The 19,125-nt window shown below is 38.4% G+C and overlaps 1 protein-coding gene across 9 annotated transcripts in view; it reads right to left on the bottom strand.

The window, feature by feature from the left end:
- The window catches only part of TNRC6C (trinucleotide repeat containing adaptor 6C), a 110,116-nt gene that overhangs the window by 11,943 nt on the left and 79,048 nt on the right, over positions 1 to 19,125 (bottom strand). For 4 of the 9 annotated variants that reach the window (XM_049811401.1, XM_049811405.1, XM_049811402.1 and 1 more), the window contains 13 exons: positions 18,172 to 18,338; positions 17,399 to 17,503; positions 16,867 to 16,947; positions 16,163 to 16,220; positions 15,810 to 15,955; positions 9,043 to 9,216; positions 7,668 to 7,814; positions 7,091 to 7,213; positions 5,121 to 5,204; positions 4,548 to 4,779; positions 2,662 to 2,829; positions 1,275 to 1,466; positions 985 to 1,128 (listed from right to left, as the gene is read on the bottom strand). In XM_049811401.1, coding sequence (XP_049667358.1) covers positions 985 to 1,128; positions 1,275 to 1,466; positions 2,662 to 2,829; positions 4,548 to 4,779; positions 5,121 to 5,204; positions 7,091 to 7,213; positions 7,668 to 7,814; positions 9,043 to 9,216; positions 15,810 to 15,955; positions 16,163 to 16,220; positions 16,867 to 16,947; positions 17,399 to 17,503; positions 18,172 to 18,338 — 1,821 coding nt within the window. The remainder of the gene's footprint in view (positions 1 to 984; positions 1,129 to 1,274; positions 1,467 to 2,661; positions 2,830 to 4,547; positions 4,780 to 5,120; positions 5,205 to 7,090; positions 7,214 to 7,667; positions 7,815 to 9,042; positions 9,217 to 15,809; positions 15,956 to 16,162; positions 16,221 to 16,866; positions 16,948 to 17,398; positions 17,504 to 18,171; positions 18,339 to 19,125) is intronic. The other 5 variants (XM_049811404.1, XM_049811407.1, XM_049811406.1 and 2 more) reach the window with 3 other exon arrangements.

Raw genomic sequence — 19,125 nt, 5'->3', positions numbered from 1 at the left:
AAATACTTCATGTTTCAGCTTAAATAAAGATTGCTTTCTGGTAAGAGACAACTAAAATCATTCAAGGCAATGAAAACCCCTGCCTCCTTTCCCTCATATTTCACATCCCTTCACCTGAGTTAACAAGCCCAGAGCTGGAAACCCATTTCAAGGATAGTTCTGATTTACAATCTACACAGATATCACAGATTAACTACTAGAAAATCCACATTTTTAATCCTGACAGGTCCTCTTCTACAACCTGGTTATACTATTCCTGTGCATATTAGAGTGCTCTAATAGAGTGCAGGTAACTTGCCTATTTCGGCATGCCGATCACAATTAAACCAAGCCACCCTTCCCTTGATCCACTTTCAGTACATGTAGTTAACAAGTAGCATAGTTCCAATGGTTTATTCTTTTAGAGAATATCCGTTTAATTCTGTAGTAAGCACTGCCAAGACAAAAGGAATGGAAATGGCACTGGGAAATACTAGTTTACTAGTCAATTCCCTATTTTTATTTTCTTTGATGGTTTTCGGGATAAAAGAGCTCTAATTTATTTTGCTGATTGATCTTCTAACAAAGCTACAATTAATTTGTGTGACAGAAGCCTGCTGTCTCAGCAACGACTGTGGAACTTTTGTATTGTGTCTTCTCAGTATTTCACAAAGTGTATGTAAGAGGTTGGTCAGTATGGAGAGCAAAATCTTGTTCAAAACAAAGTGTTACAGGTTACAAAAACCTCAGTGACCACAGAAGTTTGTATTACATCTCACAGCCTTTTCCAGTGTAAAAATATTTACATTCCCATGGAAAACCAGAAACTTCTTAGTCCCATATTTAACTCAAGTATTTCTGGATTTTCAGTGAAAGTTCAGAGCAGAAGCATTATTAGATTAGGATTACATGCAAAAATATACTACATCCATAATATATGAAGTCAACTTTTTTTGGAAAGAAAAAGAAAGCATACATAGATGTGAAAGTAATTTGTGTGTTTACCTCCACTCTTGAGAAGATAGCGATTAACATCCTGTATCGTGGTGTTTATGGTAGGCCCAGTTGGAACACTTCCAGGAGTAACGTCGGGGTCATTTTCAGGATCAATATTCTGCAGTCCTTTCCATGGCACTCCTGGATGAAACTCTGTTTCAAATACAGTGAAAAGAAGAGTATATAAAGTCATAATTCTCCTAAGTTCCTGTGTATCAGAAGGCATGATGATTCAACAAATAAAACCAACAATACATTTTAAGGACATCAGTTTAACACAATCCTTTGTATTTTGTTACCTGGTGGCCAGTTTATGCTGGAGCCATTGGAAATTTTATCACTATCGGTTTTGGCACGTGACCAGCTGTGAGGAACAGCTACGGGCGGACTGGCAGGCGATTCACTGTTTTGAATCAGATCATACCGGCCATAAGAGTCATCAATGGAGGACTTTCCCGGAGGACCAATACTTAAACCTCCAGGTATAGCACCTGTAATGAATGAAATGGAAAGGCTTTGTTTAGGAGTGGGACTAATTTTGGGTATGGAATTTCATCAGCCCCTATATTTTTTTATTATTGTTATTGCTGTAATTCCTAGTAAGGCTTCAGAGGCTGTTAAGCCTTGCTTGATGCTTTGTTTATATTTTAGTTTTCTTTCTGTATTACAAAGGTAAAAAAGAAAATTAAAATATAGACACAGTAAGCAAGGCTAACAGTCTCTGAAGCCTTACTAGGAATTACAGCTGTGAGATACACCATTGGTATAAACTAGACACTCAAGTTAAAGAAATTTGCATTACATTACTGCCAAAAAGAGACTAAGTAATTCAAATCATTACACTGATGGTAAACAGGAATTCGCTGAGACAGCATACTACGGAATATCACTGTATGCAAGCCCTCTTCTCATGCTTCTCTAGGTATTCACTGCTGACAGGACAGTTGATTTGAAATGGCCATTCTCATGTTCCTACAAACTACCACACTACAATTTGGCATAAGCAGTACAGCGACTTGCAGAATAAAAAACTGTTGTAAAAGAAATAATTCATGCTGCTCATTGTAAAATCCAGGATACAATAAAGTTAACAGAGCACCATTTTCTAACAGAATAAACTTGGTACAGGAAATAAAGGAATAAACGACTCAGGATACTGGAGGCGTTAGGGATAAAGGTGTTCAAACAGATTAGCAATTGCTTCTGGAAAAATACGAAGTTTGTGCTCCTAACTCCCAGGGTGGGTAACTATGTAATCCATCATGCCTTTGTACAGGACTGGCTGTAAAAGGTTGACAATATTGGAAAAATAGTGGGAGAAAGCCAATATAAATTTTTTTTTGATTGAAGGTATGCAGACCTGGAGTAAGGGGAAGCTTGTGGGACTTGTTTTGCCAACACTAATGGCTTGTTTTACTTGAACTCCATGTTCTGAGCAACAAAATTCAGCAAATGAAGAAAACCACCATTCCTACACTGCATGTAGGAAGTGATAGCTGCAAGAACTTCAATGCATTGTTGAATGTGACTGCAGAAATCATCTTAAAAATATCAGTCTCAAAGGGTGCTCTGTACCAACCATTTATGAGCCCTTACCGAAAACAGTAACATGAGAAAAAAATTACAATTGCAATATGACTCAAGTCTCAAAAAGCCAGACTGACACAGACATTAAATGTGACATACCGTGCTTGCTGGAGTTCTGGTCAAGCGAAGAAGCAGCACTAGACAGATTATCCATTGAGTTGGGGTGTGTCCACTGAGGAAGGCGAGACTGGGACTGAGAAGTGTCCTTCACTGACAAACCACCAGTAATGTCCATGTTATTTACATTCATGTTCGGGTTCAGTCCAGCTAAGGGGAAATAGGTCATTAGATACCCATAATACACTGGAGGATTAAAAGACTTGTTTAAAAATCCAGCTAAAAAAATTTATTAAGCATTGATTTTCAGACATCTGTATGTATGTGTAATAATTTACTATGCACATTTTCAACCTGCTGTCAAGAACTTTTGCTTTTATGGGAACACCAATAGAACTCCCACGAATTGAGAAAATGTTAAAACTTTGCTAAAAGGAAAAAAGAAAAAAAGATATAGGGATAATATTTTAAAGCTGTTAGTATTTCTATTTGCGGTCTCTTCACTTGTCTCAGAAAAGGCATTCTGGAAGAATGCACTGGAATGCTACGTTTAAACCAGCGAAGAATTTGCAGCATTCCACTGCTAAGCCAAAATATTCCTAATGTCTCACTAGCACACTCCGATGATGCTTGCCATTTTATTTTGCTAACAACATTTTAAAAAATCCCAAACAAAGCAACTAATTAAAAGGTCATAGAAAGAGCTGCTATTCATCATAGCAGTTATTGTACTATTTGGGCATATATTTTGTATAAGCAGAACCAAATCACTCAGAATACATTTAAGGAATAATTTTGACATGCTTCCGTGATGCAAATGTGGGTCCTTTTTGATTTATAATCCTGAACGTTAGCAGATCACAGGAAGCTAAGATATGATAAGAACCTCTTAGACTTAGGCCTTTTAATTCATAAATTCTTTTGCCTTCTGATGCTCCCTGCTATAACAGCTCACCATTAGCAGTCAGAATTACCTTCTTAACTGCTGCACAGCAGAAAAACCTTGGCAATTCTATTGTACACAGCATAAAGAGAGTCACAAAGAGATTAAATTAATTCCTTTATGTCATAAATGAAGTCTGTAGCACACATCAGACAATCACAGAAAACAGGTCTGAAGTTCTGTTCACCCTGTCTCAAGGCCGAATTGATTATTTTGACATCAATCATATTTGACAGATCTATGTCTAACCTACCACAAAATGACCTGTGAAGATTTCAAAAACTTCCCAGACAATTTATTCCAGTATTCTACTTTGCTTAAAGCAAATAAGCAATCCTTAACATTTAACTAGATCTCCTTCTATGCAACAAAAGCTTATTACTTCTTGCATTAACCACATGCAAGAAAACTTCTTCAAAGCTATCTTTTAAATTTTTGAAGATTCCTGCATGTCTCTTGAGTCTTCTCTTTAGACTAGAGTGCAGAGGATTTCATTTTTTTTCCTAAGCAGTCATGTTTTTGAACCATCTCATCATCTGCACAACACTTTCTGCATTCCTTCAAACTGATCCATATCTTTCTTGAAATAGATTGACCAAAATTGATGCCTTACCAGTGCTGATGACTTTGCATGACTTCCAGATGATATTCCTGTTTATCAATATGACATTTGTGTATTTTACAACATGACACTATTAATTTATATTTAGTTCATAAATAGCAACATACATAGTTAATTGAGAAAATCTTCTGTTCTGATATATGTAGGCAGAGCACAGGCGAGCAAATACAGCCCACCTGAACAGCTACCAGATAGGCATGTAGTGCCCTGATTTTGTTTTGGCATCTCAGCATTATTTAATAAACATATCTTTTATATTTCTGTATTTGTTATACTATGGAGCAAAACATTTAGATGCTGAATTAATGAAATGTACTCCCTCTGTCTTTTTCATATGGAACAGCTTTAATGAAGGACACTTACCAAGAGGGTAAGGAGCAAAGGTGTTCGGTGAAGACTGTTGCTCTTTGGTCTGCAGGTCAGGTAGGCCGGGAGCCTGGGGATGGGGTGAAAAGCTATCCATGGCTGATTTGCCTGCAGAGGGGTGCAAAGATAGATGTGGAGGGGGAGGCTGCTGCTTCATAAGCAGGGCCTGGGCCAGCTGGCGCTGGTGCTGCTGGATCTGCTGCTGCATGTTATTGATTGTACGTGCAACCTGACAAGCGGAGAGGGGGGGGAAAAAAAAAAAAAATCAATAAATGCTCAATTGAACAAAAAGACACTAGATTTCTTGTGCCTTTCTCTACAGTGAAATAACACAATAGATCTCTTTACAAATAAAAATTGACTGTATTAAGGGTTGAAGAGCTTTCCTCCAATAACTGAATGCTGTGAAGTAGCTTTATTACCCTAGCATTTTCCTTTTCAATACTCAAGCCATGCACTATATCATTGTTTCTAAGGATGCTTTAGCTGCTTTGGTATAATGTGGTACAATCCCTTTAAGTTACTGAAACCAAACTGTAATGGAGAGATTGAACTGGCAGGCAAACCTACTTGCTGCTCCTGTTGTCTCATGGGTCCGGAAACATTACGCTGAGCCTGTAACATCTGCTGCTGGATTTGTAAACGTTGGTACGCCTACAAGACAGAAATGAGAGGTCAGAGGTCCTAACATATACAATAAGCCAAATAAACTTGCTTGAACAGCTCTGGTACATTATAAATTAGAAAAGACAGAAACATTGGAGTTTTCTGAAAACAGTCAATGAAGCAAAAGTAGGAATCTTGTTACAAATGTATTTTATTATAGATATAAGTCCAGTGTTTGTTCATTTGGTTGTTTGTTTTTTAAACTAAACATGTCAATAAACTGATGAGTAAGTTTGTGAGCAGTAAGTGATCATTAAACACAGGAACCTGTTTTTTTTCTGAAAAAATTGTTACACAAAGCAGAAATTAAAATAGACGTTTATAATATTATACGAATAGGATAAATACAAACAGTTATTTTTGTTTTGCCCTTTTTGAGTTCTGATAGTTTGTAATCAGTTGTGATGCTTTATTCCAGAAAAATTCCACCAATTTTAATATGGTTAACTGGGTGTCCTGGTTTCAGCTGGGACAGAGTCAATTGTGTTCTGCAAAGAATGTTGATAACACTGATGTTTTCAGTTGTTGCTAAGTAGTGTTTAGTCTAAAGTCCAGGATTTTTCAGCTTCTCAAGCCCAGCCAGCGAGAAAGCTGGAGGGGCACAAGAAGTTGGCACAGGACATAGCCAGGACAGCTGACCCAAACTGGCCAACGGTGTATTCCATACCATGAGACGTCACATCCAGTATAGGAACTGGGGGGAGTGGGGGCGGGGGATCGTTCACTCGGGGACTAACTGGGTGTTGATCAGTGGGTGGTGAGCAATTGCACTGCGCATCATTTGTACATTCCAATTCTTTTATTATTACTGTTATTGTCATTTTATTATCATTATTAGTTTCTTCTTTTCTGTTCTATTAAACTGTTCTTATCTCAACCCACAAGTTTTACTTCTTTTACCAATTTTCTCCCCCATCCCACTGGGTGGGGGGGAGTGAGTGAGTGGCTGTGTGGTGCTTAGTTGCTGTCTGGGGTTAAACCATGACACTGGGCAGTAAATTTTTTTTTTCCAAGGTATTTCTCTGAAACATGTGAATTTAAAATCCAATTCTGTACAGATACTTTTCAAGTAGCTGTGTACTGTGTTCAGTTATTACCATGGCATGAGATCAATGCCATGCTCCTCAAAACGAGGAAACATAACCAGAAATGAATAATCATATCAAACACTGTTACTAATAAAAAAGTTTGACTAGCACATTGAGATCAGCAACTAAGCTAGTTTGTCATCCTCATTTTTATGTTTAACCCTAGAAAATACTGTTAGCAGTATCTCTTTTCAAAATAGGCTTAAAATCCAATTAAATGTTTTCATACACACACACACATATATATACACAGAATTTGCAAATATAGCGAAAGGCCACAACTTTTCAAAAACAAGTAGTTCTTATCACATGATGTGTTTAACAGACACTTCACTAATAACAGGAACTTTACCCTACACTTTATGATTTAGTGAGGCAACTGAAGAAAGTTCTCCAGGTAACTCAGGTGACCAGCACTGCTGAGTTTTCTCTCTTGTTGCAACACAAGTCTCCCAGCTGGTCCATCAGTTGCATACATTCACATGTAATACACAGATTAGTGCTGTTCCAGAACATACTATGTTATTCATACCAGTACAAAGACAACTGACTTTTCAGTTCCACTGATCAGCTGTAAAGGATAATTATTCCACAAATTGCTATTTATAAAGCCTGAAGCAAAAAACACAATTTTGTTTCTTTAAAAAGAAACTCTACCAAAAATATCATCATCTGATTGTTTTAAAGATGTCACATCCATTTAAAAATTTAGTTAGCTATTCTCTTATTTTATCTTCATGCTTCCAATTCTGATTTAGACCTTATTTGCCATGTCTTTTAACTTACCAGCTGCAGCTGATAGAGCTGGTTCAACATCGTCATATGCTGAGGATTATTAATTGGCGAGGTTAACTGTGCAGGGCTGAGACCAATGTTTTTTGCTGCAAACTGCAAAAGCTGTGCTTGAACCTAAGAAAAAGCAGTGTATTAAACGTTGTACATTTACTTTTAACGCTGGCAACTGTGTAAGCCGTTAATAAGAGTCACAAGACATCAGCTGGAAAATATTACTATAACCAGTGGTAGAACCATGAACTATCAAAAATTAACAAGAGGCTCTAATACAAATCTTAATAACCATACTCAAACATCCATTAATAGAAAAAGAGCTGAGAACAAACTCCTCAGCTCTCTAGAAACATGTACTTTTTGCAAAAATGAACACAAGAATGTGTCCACAAAGATAGCATACAGAATATCCATGCGAGAACATCTTACCCATGTAACACGCTTACTGGCTAGTAAATTAACACACAGCTGCAAAGCCTCAGGAACATGACAGAATGCACATGGAGAGGAGAGTGCATACGGAAGAGTTCCAGGGAAAGAAAGGGAACACTCATGAGTGGAAGTGTCATCTAACCTGAGGGGATAGAAACTGAGGCACTTGAGCACGAAGACTAGGCTGGGATGAATTAAGAGGTTGCACTGGCGGTTGCTGCGGCTGTTGCATGGTCCTGGCTTGTGCTGCTCCGCTATTGCCAAACATACCCAGATTGCCACTCGGTATCTACAGCAGGACAAGACAGACATTGGCATTTAAAGACATCACTCAACATATAACCTGGAAGTTACTTATCTGTGCAGTCTTTATCCTTGGTGATTAATTACGACAGGTGCAGATAAAGAAACCAGTATGTACAGACTGTATTGCCAATCAGGTATGGCAAAGATTGCCATGTACCCAACATCCCAAACCTCCAAAACTTTGTGCAGATGCCTGACCAAAAGGTAGCTGAAGTTGAAGATCACTTTTATAAGGATGCATAATCCTAGAGGGTCACAAGATGAACAAAGAAAAGTCCTCGCCAAAAAAGTTTATTTGTGCAGCAAGGGACAGGAGAATGGAGTCATTAAACTCACAGCATCCCAATCCTTAAATTATCTAGGCAGTTTTTATACTTAGTCATTTTACAAAGCTACTGAGAACTGACATCCTATATTAGTGCAGTCTCCACTTCTGAAAGATATGCCTAATGGGCTGTAAGTGCTGGACAAGTATTGCCTTTAGAAAACTAACTTTGAAAGAATATACATCATAAAAGCCACCACGGAACAATACACACTTTTTCTGTGTTGTTATTTCTTATCTTTGCTGGAACTTATTTATATGGCAAAAATAACCTTTTCACAATCAACAGTAGTTTATGGCCTCTCAGTCTTGTGGTGTTTAGCAATCTTCCCCTCCATCTCCTTTCCTTTTCTTTCCCTTTCAGCATGTTCTATACCCAGGGGCCACAACATCCCTCTTGCCGCAATGCTCTATTTGACCAGAGGTGCTAGAAGCAGTTTCTTTCTTAGCACCTGTCAAACCTATGAGCTGCCTTGACACTTACAGCAGGAATAAAAAAGCCCCCATCACTTCTGACCCATCTCATCACTGAATAATTATGCCAGCCAGGAAAAACGAATAAGAGCAATGTCTTTGCCTTAGAGTCGGTGACAATTAGCAACGCCTCAAAAAAAGAAACCTCACGTCAATCAAGGCAGAGCTATGCCAGGGTTCAATGGTATAAATCCGTAATACCACAGTCTCTTCTCAACAGATGTGTGTGTATTTAGCAGGCTAAAGTGAAACGTTTACACAGCAGGTAGCTTCTCCACTGATGCTGCACGTGAACAAAGGCGTTGCACACACTTTCAGTTCAAACCACAGTTTTCCCCAGGGAAGTGATGGGCATTAGCAGCAAATCCAAGAGAGCTGAAATTCAACTTGGGATTTCCCCCAACAGCCTTACCTGTCTAGAAGAATTCAAGTTTTGCATGCCCAGCCCTGAGGCAATCCCGCCCAGGGTCTGATTAGGGAGTGCACTGTTTGAAAGGGGGAGCTTCAGGCTTGGTGAAGGCAAAAATGGTGAAGTAGTGGGCTCTTCCACTAGGCCGCCATCCTGATTGGAGAAAGAAAGGGTGAGCTGTGTGCGGTGCCCAGGAGCAGACAGCGCACAAAATAGTGTCCCATGGAAATATAAAAGGGCATGGATGAATAAAAATATTTAAAATAAAAAAGGTATGAATAACAGGGAATGAAAAGTATGGAGTGAAGGGAGAAGAAAGAGAGAAATAGGATTAAGGTACTGTTTTTCTTTACTTTGTTACACTTAATCCCCAAATGCACAATCACCCTCACCCACCTCTCCAGAAGGAAAGGAGGGATTCTAGCAACTGATCACAGAGCTATCATGCAGCTGTCTCCTCCTCCCCCCTTAGATTTTCTCCTCTCTTCTCCACCAGATTAAAAGGTGAAAAGGGAAGAGACCCCACGCATTTCAGGGAAGTCTTCTGCTAGTTTGCTAAACTCTCAGCAGTGGAGCACAGACATAAAACATACTGCTTTTGCTAAGCCAAACTTGGGAAAGGCCAGATCAGCTTATTAGATATCAGTCTGCATTTGGTTCCACATCATAGCTCTGCTCTTAAAAAAGCATTTTTGCATTAATCCCCTTTCCTGAGACACATGAGCCTCTTAATATTCACATAGCACAGAGTTATTATTATCCACTATGAAACATTACACTCCAACACACCCAAGGAACACAAAAATACTTAAAAACAATAATGATAATCTTGTCTGCATAGCCTTCCTAGGAAAGCGATTAAGACACTGCCTGAACATCCCCAGGAGGCAGCAGATTTTAGCAAGACATAAGGAGCCCCCTCTGATAACCAGGCTGTAAGGAACCAAGGTTGAACATGGATATGATGCACAGAAGGCAGTCCCCGCAGGGGGCAAACAGCAAGTCAGAAAATAAAATAAATCATATAATCCCCAATCAAACAGGTAGGTATCTAGCTAGTATTACAGTGGGGTACCGAGTTCTATCTCAAACTGTGCTTTGATGTCTGGGAAGCCTGCGGCAAGCATGATCAAATAACACTGTGTACAAAGTAGAGCTCCAAAAACAGGCAGAGTGAAAAATCTTTAATTTGCAGCGTGCTGGACTGGTGTTTTTCAGGGAATATATCCACTGCAAAGAAAGGCTTTTAAATAGGTGAGAACCTAGGTTATTTCAACCAATAAATTCAATGCCCCAGAAGATTGAGAGATAATGATAAGCCTCCTTTGTTAAAAAAGCAGCCCAGTCCGCTAACCAGATACCCAAACAAATGACCTAATGCAGCAAGCACGCTCCGTAAATTTTATGTTCTAAGTTAATCCTGAAAAATGCATTTTCAACAGCTCTCCTTTGATGCAAAGAAAAAGTTTCTTTACTATCAGGCAAAGTGACACTTGACATGCTATCTGACTATCCTGAGGGGGACACTGACATTTTCTAATGATATCCCTAAGGCCTTTCAGCTCAAGATATTTCACATTCTGCTGGACATCAGTCACACTCCACAAACAACTGCAGCTTGCATGACAGTAACAGGTTCAAGGATTTCTCCTTAGATCACAGACATATGTTTACAATCCTGCCCTTCCCCCTTTAAAGTGAAAATAATTTCAAGCTTCATGCGTGCTCTCTCCTTCAGATGCCATTGTTTCCTATGTGAACAGACCTATTGACCATGAAAGACCAATGCAATCCCCCCCTGCCCCCAAAATTTATTCAAGTCTTGTCTCATTGACATTATTTTTTCTCATTTTGGAAATAGGCAGTGCCAGAGACAGTGGAGCACAAGCCACACAAGAGACCCAGGCATCTAATTTCCAGAACAGGCGGACTCTTGATGCAAGGCCACCTTCACAAGTGTGTTCCTTGGCTGAACTGCAGCAAAAGTCTTTTGTAGCAAGTTTGTAACACATTCACTTTGCTCTATTTTTTTAAATTTGAACTTGTCATAAGGTGCCAACTGTGCTGCACAAATCTGTGCTCTGTAAGTGGAACTGAAATCAATTCATTTAACAAAGTATTTTAGTCGGTCAACACAAAGTACTCATAAGTCATTCTCAACCTAGTCTAAGTGATACCTTTACTGCTGACAATGGTTGGTGACCCATTATTTTTCAGGCTCCTTTATGTAATAATTGTTTCCCGAAGAGTAATCTTTTCTACCTAACCTTTCCTCTTCAGTGATTTTCTTACAAATTTATTTTACATTTCTCTGTCAGGCTAATCAAACAAATCGCCTACATCTGAATCGCCAAAACCATGCTCAATCCAGCACTGCTTTTAACTTTTTTGAAGGAACTTGACACAAGTGTAAAATCCTACTGGTAGTAGTATTTCCTTCTACAGTTATCCAACACAAAGCACAACACTGATGCTCAACAATACATTACTTTTAGGACTTTGAAAGTGTCTCACAATAGTCTCATGTACCAAATATGACAACGCAAGTGGCATTACTCCATGATTTTTCAGCCCTGTGAGATACGGACAATTTAGTAGATGATACCCGGACACTTTGGCAGTCACCTGCCAACAACTGCCACTTTGTGAATCAAAATGTCCCAACAGACAGGTGCAAGACTGATGAATTTGCCAGAGGTCTTTATACAAAGACAGTTACAGAAGTAGTTAGTAGAAAATACACATTAATAACTTCTAGAAACAGAAAAATGACTTTTCCAAAAGAGGAAGCTAAAGTAATAAAATCTCGCCCCAAAATAAGTTCTCTTCAAATCTGACAGGAGTTAGGAACAGGCAAGAGAACCTTGCAGGAAATGCAGAACTCGAAGAAGTACTCACCAGTGGTATTTTTAATTTTGAAAACATGGGAATATGAAAAAGGTTTCAAAATTTGGAAGTTCAATAAAGAAACAATCACTGGATCATAGGAAGCAGAGATGGACGAAAGAAGAATTTAAAAGTCAACTGTAAAATTCTATGATCATCATCTAATTGCAAGGCCTACAAAAGTGCTTCTGCATAATGATAAAGCATCCCATTCGTCTAGCAAAGACAAAAACCAACCACACTCACCAGAGACAACTGGGATCAGAATATGAAGGACAGGTTGAAAAAAACCCCAACAAGCACTATGTTCCAATTAGAAATGAGGAAATGTGTAGTCAGAATGTTTCTGGAAGAACCTGTTCGCAGCCAACAGGCATAAAGGCTTGTAGACCTGGATTTCTCAGTAGTAGAGAAGAAGAGCTGATCAGTGAGTAAGAGAGCAGTGAAAAGAAGACTTAATTTGCAAGGTGAGAATTTCTTGGTCTCCTATAGGCTCAAGAATTTGGGAGACAGTTTGGAAGCAGCATCGAGGCAAAAGACGACAGGACTCTCTGCTGGCAGTATGGGAGAAAGCAAAAAAATAAAAACAAAGATAGAGGAGAGCAAGAAGGAAAATGAATCTGCCATGGACTAACAGAAGCCCCACAGAAGGCAAGCTTGAGCTAATGCCAAAGCAGGCTGATGTTACTTCTCTTCAGAGACCTGACCTGACTTTTGATCACATACATCTAATACAATGGTCCAGAGTTCAACACTTGCATCTGATTACGCTAAAAAATTGACATCTCTGTATGGTTCAACATTTTTAATTATGGGGTGGGTCGGTGCAGATCAGCAAACCACATTTTTCTTCTGAGCTTAGAAGAATACTTGATAGGTGCAGTGAGAATACACACCACACTTGAGTCCCAGTACTCAGGAGTGGTACCCAAGCGAAATCCCTACACTTTAAGAAAAGATCCTTTGAAGCACTTGGGGCTTATTTCCAATATTTTTAAGGATGCTTCCAGGAAAATCTTACATGCTTTTATTACAAATTTGATGGCTCCAGAAGACATCAGGTAATGCCTTCAAGCAAACCTGATACCTAAGTACAGCATGCTGACCACCAAGTGTAACATAACATGGTTGAGATCACGTATCAGGGTACTGCTAGGCTGGATCTTTATTTCCTCAAAGCCATTGGGTTTTGTCCGTCCTCCTTTTAGGGTGCTACAGGGCAAGATAACATCCTGAAAAATAATACAATTAACAAAGCACTGAGTGCCAGAGATTGACTCCGTGTGACACAGAATAAAGAGTATCTGCAGCAAGCATTGAGGAACAAGTAAGAGCAAACATTCAGAGGTGTTGTTTAGCTGCATGGACCACTACTAATCCAGAGAGAACAGGGAGTTCAATAGGTCCAGAAGCAGATGTTGGGGCTGGAAATTCTCTCTCCTCAAATGCATAATGTTAAAAAAAAAAAAGTAAGTGCTGGCTTTACCTGTCAGAGAAAATGCAGGAGAAAAGTGATGGAGTCTCAACTCAGGTGAGCCGAGAGAATCAGCTGAGTGGTAGCAATGAGCATACTAAGCCAACTTACAATTTCATTACGAGAAACCTGGCATAACTTATTGAAAACTCAGCAAAGCCAAGCAAAAGGATAATGACTTGATAAGACAATAAGTAAAATAAGGAATGCTGGCTGGAGTGCTTTGTGCGGCTGTGTGGAAAGCTTGTTCACCAACCAAGGATGACCTGAGCAGGAAGCGAGACAGCTCCAGCCTCATGGTCTGAAATAGTACCTCAAAGGGCAAAAAGGTTTTGGAGAAGAGGAGTTGCTCTAGTAGCATGAGCTGTAAATCTGGAAAGAATTTCTTTGGAAAAAATAGCTGTTCTTGGAGTAGAAACTGTATTTGTTTAATTCACTTAGCAAGTTGTTCAACACTCCAATAGATAACAAATACAGTTTGGGATTATTTCCTTTGTTATAGTAAAGTCATTGTGACAGATTATGCCTAGACTGACAGATTTTGCTTGCTGTATGAATATTAATGATTCTAGTACTCCCTTCTCAATAGTTGTGTTTAACATATGTTTCCATAATTATGCATTATGCTGCACATAATGCATCTCTCTGGCAATAATTTTACTGCTCAAGATATTGTTACCCTAGAAAAGAAAAGGTTAACTGGCATGTGTGCATGAATTCTGTGACCTTCATCAGGAGAGAGAGATCTTTCAATTAACATATTCATTAAAGTTTGCCATAAGCAAATAGATTTGCCATAGTTAAGAATGAACTTTACATGGCAGGAAGAGAAAAAGAAGGAAGAAGAGCCAGGTCGAGCCTTACACTGTAGGAAATACACAATCAGTTTAGCCTGGTTTATGGAACGACAACATAATGGACAACACATCATTCCAATATAAGTAGGGAGCCCAGAAAGAACAATGTTGTTATTCCCCCAAAAGCAGAAAAGCAGTTTTCTAATATATAATCTTTGGGGAAAACTGCCATGACACTAGATTACACAGAACTGTGGCAGCATTTAACTATCACAAAAACTTTTGATATGTAAGGACCCTCTAAAGCAAGTTTTATATAGCTATTAATTTTTTCTTAGTAATATAACTAACCTATAATTATGTACAATGCACGTGTTTAATCAAATTAACTTGTTTACAGTTTGCATCATACCAGCACTAAAACTAAGCAAACTGTTTAGACTGTGATGACAGCAGAAATAGTAACAGTCATCATTAAAAGGTCAGTATTTATCAGAAGTCCTAGCATAGCACCATGCTAATTTTCTTAGTGCAACACCTGGAAACCTGTCACAACACAAGCTGCAACTTTAAGGATAACACTATAGTTAAGACTATAAAAAAACCACAAGGTGGAGGACTGGAAAGATAATAATTATTCAGGGTCAGTAAAGTTTTTAATACAGCCGGTGTTAACAAGACTAGATACCATTACTGCCCCACATCCTGTAAACAGCTTATGTAAAATGAATTGGTTTCAGCACAGTTTGTGAAAAGCACTGATTTCTGCATTCAGAAACCACCACGACCCATCTTTATGAATATTTCAAATAACCTGTGAAATAAAGAATGGCACCAGAGATTGTTCTTTCCTTATTAATAATTTTCAGGGGGATTCTGAGGTGATTTGATGGGTCTCTTTGTAGGACTTTCTATCAGGTTGTAAATCTCATTTCCTACTGAAGATCTGTCTGCACTTTTCCCTGCATCCTCTTCTTTAGTCACTTTGAATCTTGGACACCACAAACTTCTGTCTCCTCAGTCATTAAATGGTGCTGGAAAATTTGTCATACGTGATCACAGAAAAGGAAGCTCATCGGAGAAGCTATTTATGACTGTGCATGTCTGCTCTTCACTTAACAAAAATACCTCAGCTCCTCATTCTTATTTAAGTACTGAACTTTCACTGAAATCCATAAGGAGTTCAAAACTAAAACAGGAATTAGGAGCCTAATTCTTGAAGATTTTGGCCTTGGTCCTGCCTGATCGTTAATTTGGGCAAGGGTCACTGACTCTCTGGACTCTTACAGAATGAAAGGCTTTCTGTGCTCCATTTCTTCGTCTTTCCTATTTCCAGTTCCATTGCATTACTGATTCCTTAGTAAGTTTTCTTTTCAAGTGTAACACTGGGAATGACCATTGTTTATTTCTATGTGGGAATCAAATCATCGGTCCTTTCCGCAAGGACTAAATTCCCCACAAGATTAAATAAAGAGAAGAAAAAGAATAAAGCAATATATAATTATCTATCACATTTCTCTCTACAGCTTTCTAAACAGACTGTGGAAATCATTGATATTTCTACACTGTGTACATTTCTGACTTGTATATCACATTCATATTTCTGAACTTACCTTGTCAAGGAAGGTGGGGCGGTCCATGGAAGACTCTTTGGAGATTGGTGGTGGGCGGCAGCCAAGGGGTTTGGTGACCATTCCATTATAGTCGGTCACTCCCATTCCACGCTTGTCCATTTCCACCTTCTTTTCCAGCAGAGCACCTTCACAGAAAGGGGAAATACATTGAAAAAGGTGACACAAAGACAGGGAATTTGCCAACAGTAGTTCAGGCAGGTCTTGCTTACAAAAGCGAAAGCTAATAAATATTATCCAATTTATCTAGATAAGAAAGATCAAACTCTCAGAATCATGAATAGTTCCTGTGTTGCTTTAAAGGGAAAAAAAAATTTAGTTACACACATACTTACTCATGGCCTGATCGAGATTCATATTGTTGCTCTTCAAGGCCTCTTCTGCTGGCTCTCTCTGTCAAAAATACGGATTATGTTAAGAGAAAAAGTAAGCATGCTTATATGATTTCAAAGCAAACTGAGAAAACAGATACGTCCCTTAAATACCGGATTTAATATTTACTCAGCAGCACAAAAAATGTCTATGCACATTTTTTTCTTGCTTTTAGCAAGTCCCACAACAATTCAGTTAGTTTCAGTTTGTCAGGTAAGTACCAGTTCTACAAGGTCAAATCATACTGTTCTGTTTAAATTTCTTTCTGTTTTCCATGGACAACTTAAGTATCACTATGATATGCTTTTCTCTAAAAAAAAATACAGATATACTCTAATTTCACCTGTTTTAATAAGAAAAGGGGAACAGGAGTGGAATTATGACTGAAATTCAAAGTAACGCCTGTCGTTATAAAACTCTGAATTTCAAAAGATCTGTAAATGTCATCACACAAAGTATATCATCAAGTAATTTCAGAGAGCACTCTACTAGCTTATTGTAGAGTTCTGGAATTAAAGTAAATGTCTAAATGCAGGTAACAGAACTACTTCCTGGCCTGAAGACGAGGCTGAAGATCTTTTTGTAGCTATGCTCTGGAACATTGAAAGTCAGAACTACAAGCTACAAAAGCTGAGCCACAGATGTGCTAGCTATGAACACTACTCACAGGGAAGCCCATGTCTGTGAGCTGTTTTATCAGACGGTTCATGATCCAGGCCTCATCTTGCTTGCTAGATGTCTTCATGCCCTTGGTAAATAAATGGGAGGAGATTCTATTAATGGTCTGGTTCCCATATTCATACTAGTGAGATGTACATAAAATACATGGTAAGTTTTTCTTATTAATAATACATGCTACTGAAAGATATATTAGTACATTAATTTAGAAAGTATTGAAGAACCCTCCGAACAACGTAACTACGATTCTCTTCCCCCACAAAGTGTACGAATTTTAACTCAGCTGAATAGGTGTTCAGTGTACTATTTAGTATTTGATTTGCTGACCACTGAATTAAAGCCACCTTTGAATTTACGTATTTCATTTTAATCCTTGGTAGAAAGACATAACGAAATAAAAGTTTCTGAAATAGTACAACACTTCCTGAAAAACATTCCCAAAAACAAGTTTGCAACCTTGAAGTTAAGAATGTTACTCAGTGTATTTTCTTAAAAACAAACAAGAGCGTCTAGATAAACACCTTTAAAAGATCTCTGTGCAGCTTTTCTATCACAAAATCCTTAAGAAGTCTCTTCCTTTCAGTTCTCCAGAAAGTACCAAGGGACAAGCGTGGATTTGTTTTGGGCTGCGGACAGTACAAGAAACAACCATACTTGATCAAATCACCGGCCTAACTGTTGGCTAATGGAATAACAAACAAACTGGCTAAATGCATTCCCAATTCCTTTAAGTTACAGCCTGGCCTTGTCCTGAAATAAAGACTGTGCAATGGAAAACTTCCTAACATAATTGTCTATGTTCTTGGTTGAGTGCGGCATTAATACAAGTTTGCTTTGTTCTCATACCAGTACACACCTTACAATTATCTGTTTGTTCCTCACAATTAGGAAATAGGTATTTTTTGTTGAACCACTTCATCACAAACTACTGTTTGCTTTTCTACCACCATGAAAAGTGTCTGAAAGCCCCCTTTAACACCTTTTATGTTTCTGTGCATATATTATCATTTCTTTAGAATACATGGAAGCTTATAAACTTAGACAAAACAAAAGCAACAACAACAAAACTCCCAAAGCATCTGACATGCTTAAAGTCAAAGATCTCCCATTTTCCCCTGGAAACAAGGTAGGCTGTACTTGAACCACTGTAGTGGCAAGCTGTGTTTGTGTTCAGGTGTCAGAGGTCTAATTTAAGAGTTCAGGTATAATGCAACAGAAAATTTGTGACAACTTAATCTAGAAATGTTATACTAATTCCACTTTTTTCTAGAGATTATCTTTATTTTTGTCCTACCTTTTGAAGTCCTTTCTTTGGGGCATTCCCCCAGGAATTACAGGAGGAGCTGCTCTCTTGTGAAGCAGTATTATTCCACATATCTCCTTCTTCATCTTCCCACTGACTAGTACTGAGATTCACTTCATCCCCACCACTGCCCCAGCCTTCTTGCATAGATTTTGAAGCTGGAGGGAAAGGGAAAAGAGAGAAGAAAAATCTTAATTCAATTTTCTGCAAATTTTACAGAAATATCCTTTTATGCCATATCCAGTATGCTAACATTTGAGTATTTTCAAGAGATACAGAGGTTCATCAAGTAGCTTAATTGGCATTAAATGATAAGGACGCCTTCTTTGAAGCTAGCAAAAAAAGAAAAGTCCTCTGAATACTTTATAGAAGAGAAAGTCCAGCAACAGCAAGTCTTGCTTTTTCCTGAACAAGTAAGATCTGTGGTCATGGTCATTCCAGTCTCCTAGGAACAAGGAACCGAAAGTATGACCACACACTTGTTAATTGCTATTTTGCTTTCAATGAATCTCACAATTTTAGCTGCTACATTCTCCCAGTGAACAAAACCAAATTTTGAGGTCATTAACGGTCAGAAACTCATTCCCATCTCATAAGAATGGAACCTGAAAGGAGCACGTGGGCTGCAGGGAACACTTCACATTCAGTGACAAGGTTGAGTCACCTCATTCAGTTTTATTCTGTTTAAAGCCGGGATTACTCATCTTAAAACCCTTCACTCCTCTTTTTTAGGTTTTCTGGGCCTTCTATCTCTCTCTCAGTATAGTATTTTGCAGGAGTGAAACTTTTAAAGACTTCCACAGCTGAAACAAAACACAGTCTAAAACAAGCACTGTAGCCTTCAGGGCATTTAGAGATGGAGAATTTTTATCAAATAACATTAGTTAGGAATAGTGAAGCATTAAGTAGTTCAGGATATTCCTGAACCTGTGAACAGTTTTTAAC

The sequence above is a fragment of the Accipiter gentilis genome, chromosome 10, assembly GCF_929443795.1.
Source record: "Accipiter gentilis chromosome 10, bAccGen1.1, whole genome shotgun sequence".
NCBI classification, from domain to species: Eukaryota; Metazoa; Chordata; class Aves; order Accipitriformes; family Accipitridae; genus Astur; species Astur gentilis.
This window is presented reverse-complemented; position numbering and strand designations above follow the sequence as displayed.